This window comes from Phascolarctos cinereus, unplaced genomic scaffold (genome assembly GCF_003287225.1).
Source record: "Phascolarctos cinereus isolate Bilbo 61053 unplaced genomic scaffold, phaCin_HiC Scaffold_4;HRSCAF=312, whole genome shotgun sequence".
Taxonomy (NCBI): domain Eukaryota; kingdom Metazoa; phylum Chordata; class Mammalia; order Diprotodontia; family Phascolarctidae; genus Phascolarctos; species Phascolarctos cinereus.
In genome coordinates this window covers 119,278,982-119,289,505 of record NW_027555847.1, presented here as the reverse complement: position 1 = coordinate 119,289,505, position 10,524 = coordinate 119,278,982, and the positions used below count along the sequence as shown (strand labels likewise).

Genomic DNA, 10,524 nt, shown 5'->3' with positions numbered 1-10,524 from the left:
AAAGGCATTCTTATACTTATCAGCAATAACTCAGAATTTTTTCTCAAAGAAAAAGGTGTTTCAATCATGGTTAGATAGAGCTGAAATAGTACCATTTGTACAACCTTCAGCTACATTGTGGGGTTAGGCTTTATAGGCTGCCCAAGCACCTAGTCACCATTGATAATGTTCTTTCTATTAGAAAATATATTCTGCAGTCCAAAAAACCAACTAACAGAAGTAGAACATGCCTGGTTAGTGAGTAGAAGAAACTACCTGTGTAGATAAAAAGTGCATACTTGGATATACTGTTCTATTTGTTTTCATCTGGCATGATTCCTGCTCAGTCAGCTCCCTGAACATAATAAGCCCAGATGAGCTATGCATGAGACATTACTGCTACCATATAAAACAAATATATTTTTAATTTGATAATTTTAAGTAAAAGCTGAAAAAGTTACAAAAATTCTAAAAGTCAGAAATTATAGTTCCTAAGAAACATAATGGACAATACTAACCCAGACAGATGGAAGTTTCTGAGTAGAGATCAGCATTAACAATGGTCTTAGAAGCAAATAGCCTGTGGCCTCATTAGATACACTCGAGTTCAAGAAGCACATAAATAGTGACTCCAGAAGAAATTACTCTGATATTAAAAAGTACACAACTTTGGGAAACAAATATATCTATACATATTGCTCATGAAAATTTAATACTAACCTGCTCTCTGAATCGAATCAGTGAGAATTCTGTCTGATGTATCATACCTGGTATGGTAAATATAGCCATTCTCGATAAAAGCCAAATCTATTCCTAAGAAATGAAAAGGAAAACATAAACACAGCAATTTATAGGTTAATATTATTTTTATTAAGTACATAAAAGTTCAATCTTCTAAAGAACAGCCTCACTTATATCTGTTCATTTCACACATTTTTTTTTAGTTCCACAAAATTGTACCTTTCTGGCCAGAACCAAAAAGCAAGTTTCAAACAGTTTATAAAAGGGGCTGCTCATTTAGGCACAGAAGAAATAAACAAAATTTCAAAGACCCTTGCAGAACTAGCTATCATCTATATTATGACCTGGTAGATTTGTCATTTGAGGTAGAGAAAAATTAGCTAAAGTAAGCAAAATATACCTGGTTGTCTGACTCAAAAAAATCATAATTATCTTCACACAATTTGAGATTTATTTACTTTTACTCATTTGAAAAGCAAAACCATTAAAGGATAAAGCCTACTCTCACTTCAGTCTAAATTACTTTAAATAATTGCATCATAAAATTGTCCTCCTCCTGACAAGCTGATGATTATTTCCAAAATAAAAGAAGTCCATAATTTAATGTGCCAATTATTAAGCTTGAAAATAGTTTGATTTCTTTTCACCATCACTCTCTTGGTTCTCCCTCTGACCTAACCTCTCCTGGCTGTCCTACTGTTCCTCACATATCTTTGTCTAGATTGTCTGTCCTAAAAGTCATTCCTGCTTTACCTCATTTTTTAAGAAATCCTATTTTCCTTTAAAACTTAGCTCAAGAACCAGCCACCTCAATCCTCTCCCCCACCTAGCTCCCTCACGTCCAAATTTACTTAATTTTGTCTAGATTTATGTGTGTTAGATGCAGTGGACAGTGCTGGACCTTTAATCAGGAAGACCCAAGTTCAAAACCAGTCCCAGACACATACTAACTATGTGACCCTTATAAGCTGCCTGCCTCAGTTTCCTCAAATGTAAAATGACTATAACAGTAGCAACTGTCTCCTAGGATTGATGTGAGGATCAAATCAGATAAGGTTTCTTGTTTGTAAGGCATTTTGCAAACCTTAAAGTGCTGCATAAATTTGCTACCTATCATTGTTAACTTATTGTAACTCCAGACAGCAAGTATTTCTCATTTTTGTCTGTGAACCCCTTCCTCTCGGTCCAGTGCCTTCTACATAAGTAGGCCTTATGCTTGAATGGCTGATGCTGATTGATGAGTATTTTATAATGATTAAATCTCAACAATTTGGTTAATCAGGCAGTTGATTTGCATTGCTGCACTATTTATATATAAGGGAAATCTGAGAGTCTATGATCTAATCACAAGAGAACAGTTATGACTAAAATTCATATACTGAAGTATAAAATCTCTCAGGAAATATTAGTTAAAAACCTAAACATGCACATTTTTATAATTAGACAATCAATTCTAAAAGGAACTGTAGACATCATCTAGGCACAAGAGTGACCATCCAATGATTTACCAAGAGAAGGAGACAAACTTATAACATACAAAGAGGAGGGATTTGGAATGTCCATTCTCCAACCTCTAGTTAAGACACTATTCCAGAATGAGTTCCCTAGCAAAGAACACAATTTGGGAGAAAGGACACTGGATTGCCTAGGACCTAGGTTTGCATCTTAGATTCATATAAAATAACAACAATAACATTCATATAGTGCCTACTATGTGCCAGGCACTGTGCTAAGTGCTTTATAAATCATTATCTCTTTTGATCCTCACAACAACTCTGAAAGGTAGATGCTATTTTTACAGATGAAGAAAATGAAAAACAGAGGTGAAATGACTAGATCAGAGTCACACAGCTTCTAAGTGCCTCATAAGAGATCACATTTGAACTCAGATCTTCCTGACACCAACCCAGAGCTCTATTCACTGTGCCACCAGCCTGCCCCTATGTGCAACCTTGGAAAAACTGCTTCACCTGGCTGGGATCCAATTCATTTGTCTCTAATGTCCTCTTTTAGCTCTAAATCCCAATCTCATTTCTTGACATTAATGTGTCCGAAGGCTGCCTAATTTCCCACTATTTTGTTATAGAAATAAAATAACATGGAAGTAAGCAATGCATTTTCAATAATGACAATTTTTTTTACCCTTAAATAATAGTCTAGAAAACAATAAATGTTAATGGAAGAGTATGATTCACTTAAATAACTAATTTTACAAACAGCTTTGAGGAATCTCTCTTTCACCAATATACACTTAGACAAACCATTATCATTTAACATACACAAATTTTAAAGGCCAGATGATCTCTTAAGTTTCCCTCTAAACAATTTCTCACAGACTAAAAATGGTAAAAAAAAATGCTGCAGTTTTAATAAAAACTCAAAACAAAAATAAAATAAATTACAGCCTCAGGTAACTTTCATTCACACTAAGATTATTTTGCCCTCCCAAGGACATAAAGACAAAATAGTAAATTAAGTGTCAAATTGTCTTAGAGGATCAATGGTAAGTGCCACTGTTACTTGGAGCTGTGATGCCCTCATAGAACAGAAAACAAACACAAAGGGCTAGACTTGATGATCTCTTCAGTTTACTTCCAACCCTGATTGTGATTGGATTCAATGTGGCAAATATTACAGCTTTCATTCATGCAAAAGTCTGGCACAAGAATTTACAATCACAGGCTACAAGACTTAAGTTCAAATTTTGAGCCTGTTTCCTTAGCTACAAAATGGAGATAATAATAGCACCTATCTCACAGGAGTGCTACAAGGATAAAATGAGGTAATATTTGTAGAGCACTTTGCAAATCTTAAATCCTAATATAAGTGCTAGCTATTATCAAAAGTTTGCAAAAGACTGCCAAAGACATAAAAAAATAGAACAATTATTTAAGAAGTTATGAGGAACTATTGAAATTTTGTATTCTTATAACATTTACACAAAATTGTTGATAACATAACACAACACAACATAACATAATACATAGTAACATAATATAACATAACATACCTGGAATGCTGCCAAAATCTCTGTAGATACGAAAGTCTGTATCTGAAGGAATAATTCCACTTTGAAAAACCTCCTGAGCTACCACTGAGGCAAAAGGATGCTTTGCTGCTAAAACATATGCTTGGACCAACCAAGGATTTTCAGGACCTGCAAGGAAACATCAGAATGTAATTAACAAGATCCAGTCAGCATTATCTTCCATAAAATGAGACAAAAGACTACTGAACTTCATAGGAAACAAAAAAACTTGGTTTTTGCTTTTGATTTTTTTTGTTTTGTTTTTTTAGTTTTTAGGCAATTGGGGTTAAGTGACTTGCCCAGGGTCACACAGCTAGAAAGTGTCAAGTGTTTGGTCTGAGGGCAAATTTGAACTCAGGTCCTCCTGACCTCTGGGCCGGTACTCTATCCACTGCATCACTTAGCTGCCCAAAAAACTTGGGTAAGAAAAGAAAAACTAGGGGCAGTGGATAGAGCACCAGCCTTGGATTCAGGAAGACCTGAGTTCAAATCCGGCCTCAGACACTTAACACTTACTGGCTGTGTAACCCTGGGCAAGTCACTTAACGCCATTTGCCTAGCCAAAAAAAAAGAAAGAAAGAAAGAAAAGAAAAAAACTGAGCTCACTGGACTTGATTTATGGAAGCATTTTATTCAGTTGCACGGTGCTTCTGTTAAGCACCAATCTCTATGGCTAATACTCAAGCTATGGTATGATAATATTAGAACTGGAATGCTGATAGGTAGAGAATTACTACAGATAGTCCCCAGTGGACAACACATTATGAATGACCTATACATATAAACAGAGTGCCAAGGAGTCTCAGTCCAATGCTCCAGTTCCTGCCTTTTTTTAATGTCCAAGTCAGAATGGGAGAAAATTATCTATAGAGACACTTTTTCTTATAGAAATGTAGACTATTAAACTGAGATGCCCAGGATCATCTACTTCTGCCCACTGAGGCTATTCTCAATAACCTTGCCAGGAAAACTACATTGAGAGGATGGGGGAAGAGGAAGGAATGGAAAAGGGAAAGGAATTCCTAACATCCTAATTAGCATTTCTGAATGTACTTTCCTACAAAAACAATGCTATAAATAAATAGCAATTAGATACAAGTGAAACAGTACTATAAGTATTATACTTCTTGCTCAAGAGAAGGTTTAACAGATTTTTATGCATTATACTCAGAATGCTAACTGCCACTTTTTTTTTAAAGATTGGATCTGAAAATCCAGGGGCTATACACAGGCCCAGTTCATAATCTGGTAGACCTGAGAGCTCTAACCTATTATGTTTCTGACCTGGTTTTTTTCATCCCTTCTTATGAGAAGTTACTACTTTGAAACCTGGTGGTCTCTGGTTCCCAGGGGCTCACCATATTAATAACAAACTAAGTGTAGACCCCTAACTGGTTTAACTCATTGCAGCTCAGAATTCTCAAGCTGAAGAGATCCACCAGCCTTGGCCTCTTCAGTAGCTAGGATTTCAGGCATGCATCAACACACCAGGTCTTGTAACCACCATTTATAATAATATTTTTATAACAACACTTTTAAAATGTGTTCCAAATTACAATTTTCAAAAAAAAACCTATGGAATATAACCAGTAAGTTTGAGATGAAACGAATGCTACTAAGCTGCAACGTGTTATCTTATCTGATATGGTGTTATGTAAATAATTTAAGATAAGAGTAACAAAGTAAGTTTAATAATCATTGCTGACAGTTAAATTTAAACTAATACTGAGCCAGGAAACTGAAAAATTCAAGTTCCTACTTTTATAGTGCCATTTCCAGGCTTCTCTAAAGGAAAACAAATGAAACATTTAAGATTGAAGATCTAACAAGAGAGAAAGAGTAATAAATAAAATACTAAACTGGGAAAAGGAAAGAGCAGATACACAAAGTAGCAAAATGCTGATATGCCTCTCCTCTCCAGATTTATAGAGATATAAAAATAAAGAAACAAAAAAAACTAGACCAGCTACATATCACTCTGTTCTCCATCTAATGTATCACCAGGCAATCTCCCAATAACATATCAGAATTCCCTCTACATCTGTTCTGACATACACCTAATCATTTTTATAGTAGAGAAAGCGAGCTGTCTACAATTGCATAGGTCATAGACTAGAGTTTAGCATTTCTTTCCATGAAAAGGAATAATATGAATAACTGACATTTATAAGCTACAAGAGATTTAACTCATAAAATCCCATTTAATGTTAAATTTTATAGTTATTATCCCCATTTTACAAATGAGAAAACTAAAGCTCAAGGAGGTTAGCAGCTCACATCTATACAGAACTTCAAAGATTAAAAACAAAGCACTTTCCTCACCATCTGATGAGGTAGGACAGGAATAGGGAAAGGTCCTGTGATTCACTAGTACAGGGAACTCTCAGAAGAAGAAACTCTCCCAATGCAGATTCTCCAAGCCATCTATATAGCCTTAAGCAGTTGCCTAGAGCAGGGAGTGATTCCACTCCCTGTACCTGGAAACTAGGAAGGTCTCGCTTTGAGATGTGTTCTTCATCTACAATGCTGCACTCCTCCACAAGTATAAATAAGTTCAGAGGTATAAACAAGTTCAGAGAGATAAACTGTAACTTGGGCAAGGTAAGAGGACCATGGATCAAGAGCTAGAAGGGACCTTGGTGTCATCCAATTCAAACCCTCCCCATTTTACAGATTAGGAAACTCAGAATTAGAAGGGTTCAGAAACTTGCCCATAACCTCAAGGTCAAACAGCAAAGCTAAAATTTACAACCAAATGCTGCCATCTTTCCACTGCCCCCAATGCCTCTAGCACAGCAAAAAAAAAGACACAGAAAGCCAGGAGTCAAATCCAGGCTTATTTGTTTTTCTGCTCTATGATGCTCTTTTCACCAATGCAGCCTTGAAGGTGGGAGCCAGAGGGGGGTAGGAGGTCAAGTGAATTCCTTCTCTTCCTCCTCTCTATGCTTAGGAACTTGCTATTTGTTTTACAAATAATTTTGATCATCTAATCTATTATTAATTCACTTATGTTTTCTTTCTGTACTTCACATAATTCTTACATGATCATTTTTTATTTTATAAATTTAGGGTAAATATGAAAAAGCCATCAAATTTTTAATTTTAATTTAAAATAAAATATTTTAATACTTTAAGAATATTTAAAGTACTCCTTTCCTCAATACAGATTACAAATTCTTTTATACTTTATTAGATTGTTTCCCAGAGCCAATATGGTGATGAGCCCTTCTGAAATCAGCCAGGCTGATCCTCAGAATACAGACAGTCTGTCAGCACACTTACACTCCAGGCCTCACTGGTATAGTCTTTGAGAACCCAGAGTCATCTTTACATAAATAAGGCATTGGAGGAAAGCCCTAGTGGAAAAAGACTTAAAGACAAAAGATTCCTTGGATTCCCAATACTATGTATCAGTTTCACAACCTGTTTTTTTTTTTAATTCAGTAACACTATTTTTAATGCAATAATCTAGCACATCTATAAGTATTGGCACCCAAGGAGTCTTTCTGGCCCACACAGGCTCTATATAATGTTAATTCCATCAATAATTTATGACCACCACCCACTGGATCTAACCAACATATGTACAGGTACTTGACAAGGGAAACCTATCCAGTCACATAACCCTGAACAAGCGACTTTACTATTCCAGGTATCAGTTTCCTTACCAGTAAAACGAGAGGGCTGGAACAGATCACTGCTAAGGTCCTACTCATCTCTAATGTACAATGATCTCTGATTCTTCACCTAAGAGGTTTTAAATATTTGCCTTGAGACAACCCTTTAGAGTCCCCTAGTATACCCATCACAGGAAAAAGCCAAGACACAGCTCCTCGTAAAAGGCAAGAATAGTGTTATACTTTTTCCCAAATGTTAAGCTGGATTGAATCACTGATGAAAAAAAGGAAATATTTGGAGAGATTAAGACAGTCTTCAGATAGTTTGTGTTGAAAACAAATACTTTTTACATTCAAGAGTATCTCCTAAAAAATCTATTCCCTGCAAATGACAATGGAGGTATGCTGAGAAATTATTCCATCTTAGAAATATTTCTATTTCATAATGCTTCCTTTCCTTTCCTACTCATCACTCAATCCTATAATTGCTTTTACTTCTTGGCTTTCCACTTCTTCCTGTCTCTAATAATGCCTCTTTTCTCATCATACCCAAAAATACTTTACAGAAGTTAAGTAAGGGGTAATGTGGTCAAAAACTCTTCTTATGGGAAGCTATGTGGCAGGTTCAAAGAACCAAAACGTTGGAGATATCTTCCTCAACACTAAGTTACACATATATTTCTTTTAGGGGCAGTACTACTCTAACCACTGGCTTTTGAAATGAGAGAAAAAGAAATTGACAACTAAGACAACCATCTGAACAAAATAGGAGGAGCCTAAGGAACTATCTCTAGCTTTCCACTTTCTGTTTCTTCAGATACACTATGCAGATATAACACCTTCAAAGCATATAATACATTTCTTTAGAGCTAAAAGGAGATAAAAAATACTTCCTTACTTTGTGTTTAAAGTTAAATTTTTACTTTTTTTATAGCTCAGATAGTACAGTAATTAAGCTTATACACATTTTTATAGATAATCTTTGCCATATGTGAAATTGCTCTTTGAAAAAAAATTTATTCCTGCCTTTGGAAATTTAATTTTTAACATCTAAAAAACCATGGCTTTCACATTTTACTAACTGTGGCCATTTACTACAGTTTTCATTTATTCAAATGTATCTACATATAAAAGTCCCAAGCCTACTGCTCTATATAGTCAGGAAGACCACCACTTTGGCCACCAAGTTCTATAAGAAATTTAATCTGCCAGATGCTTACTTAATTCATTATAACAAAAGATTGGCACCATTTCTATTTTATTGGCAGAAATTCTGAATTAGAGATTTTATGACACTAGTGATTTTTAAGTAGTTCCAAGAATAACAAATATTTCTAAGGCTTGTTTGGTTGGCTACTAGACTACATATAGAGTATTTTAGTAAAAGTACTTCAATAACAAACTATGGGAGGGGCAGCTAGTTGGCGCAGTGCATAGAGCACTGGCCCTGGATTCAGGAGGACCTGAGTTCAAATTCGGCCTCAGACACGTAACACTTACTAGCTGTGTGACCCTGGAGAAGTCACTTAACCCCACTGCCTACCCAAGAAACAAAAAAAAACAAAAACAAAAAAAAATTTTAAAAATAATAATGATAAACTATGGGAAATTACCATTGATAATTTGAAAACTTTACTACTTAAAGTGTATTTAAAACACCTGTGTTGTGTCCTTTTTTATCTGGCTGCTGCTTCAAAAGTCTATGAAAAATTACTTGGCAGTTCTCTCCACAATCAATATTTCAATTACGAGCGCCTGCAAAGTCTTGTTTTGTAATTCACTTTGCATATGGCCTCACACAGCATCACGCACAGGGTAGTGTCAAAAAAAAATCACACACATCAGATCTTATCATATTTTAAAGTGGTTTTGTAAAAAACACTATGTTATAATATTGAACTTTAAAGATCAGAATTTTAATTAAAGATTGTACTGCTCTAACATATTCATAGTGAATGGGATGTCCCAGTGAAGACTTCTCAGTGTAATTAAGGTAATGAGTTCAGAAGGTAAGATAGCGTTAAGAATAGATTTCAGTGAGGTTTTTTTTTTTTAGTGACATATATCAGTAGTTAAAATTTGTCTAGTGGTTAAGTCTTAACTTACTTTTTAATCTTATTCAAATGCATCTTACTCCCTAAAGGAATCTGGCTCCAGAAAACCCTTAAAAGGTTTCTTATCTACTCCCCTTATCTCCCTTTGACAGGATCTTATTCAGATGTCTTCCAGTTCCCAGCATTGTCTGTTCAATCCCTAAGATCTTCCAAAACAATTGTAAATTATCTTCCTAACTGCACATTTTTTTTTATTGCTTCTTTGACATTATCTCAACAAACTAAGAAATATGTTGTCTTTTGTCCTATGTTAGAGTCTGGCTCGTGAGATGAGTTAATGGACAGCTGTGAGGGAGGGGGAATTGAACCTTCAGGGTTATATAAGCTGAGGGACACCCAAATCTTGAGATCTGAAATAATAATAATTATAGCTATAATAAATTAACTTTCTGTTTCTCCTTGTACACCTCTCTGTTTTGTTTTTTTTTTAATATGAGTGGCATCCCACACAATAGAATAAGAAACTGTATTTATACAACATTTTTAGAAAAAGATTTACAAATATGACACAATAAGCAAAGATAAGGGTTGTAAACATTGAGGAGATCCTAGGAGCTCCAAATCATAGTCCAAGATTTTTTAAATCATGCTATCCAGTGACACTATGACCTGTAAAACTCTCAGATCCCATTAAGCACCTGTTAATTTCAGTCCATTAACTACAGAATTATGTCTCTAAGGACATGTATTGTCTATCAGAAATAAATAAAAATGAAACAAAACAAGAGTGTCCAGCATTACAGTGTCCCTGCGAGAGCCTGCAAACAAAATGCAGCCTTTATTTCTCTCTAAAATTGCAAAGTTTCAAGAATTAAATGAATGGAAACTGTCAGAAATGGAGAAGATCTGAGCAAGAATTTTCCAGACGAAATTTGCTTTATGAAAGAATAATGCAACACTGAAGAACATGACAGGAAAGGTTAAGAGGTATTGGACAACTGCTACAAATGCAGGGACTAGCAATAGCAGCTAAAAGGACACATAAGACTTGTCACTGGCTACTCCACCCCCTCCATTTACTTCTTTCATTGAAGATGAAAGATAC

The 10,524-nt window shown here is 35.2% G+C and overlaps 1 protein-coding gene across 2 annotated transcripts in view; it reads right to left on the bottom strand.

Moving 5' to 3' along the window:
• ERMP1 (endoplasmic reticulum metallopeptidase 1) overlaps window positions 1-10,524 on the bottom strand; it is a 50,759-nt gene that overhangs the window by 19,602 nt on the left and 20,633 nt on the right. For both annotated transcript variants that reach the window (XM_021006309.2, XM_021006308.2), the window contains exons 5-6: window positions 3,731-3,877; window positions 700-792 (exon numbers count right to left, since the gene is read on the bottom strand). In XM_021006309.2, the coding sequence (XP_020861968.1) occupies window positions 700-792; window positions 3,731-3,877 (240 nt within the window). The remainder of the gene's footprint in view (window positions 1-699; window positions 793-3,730; window positions 3,878-10,524) is intronic.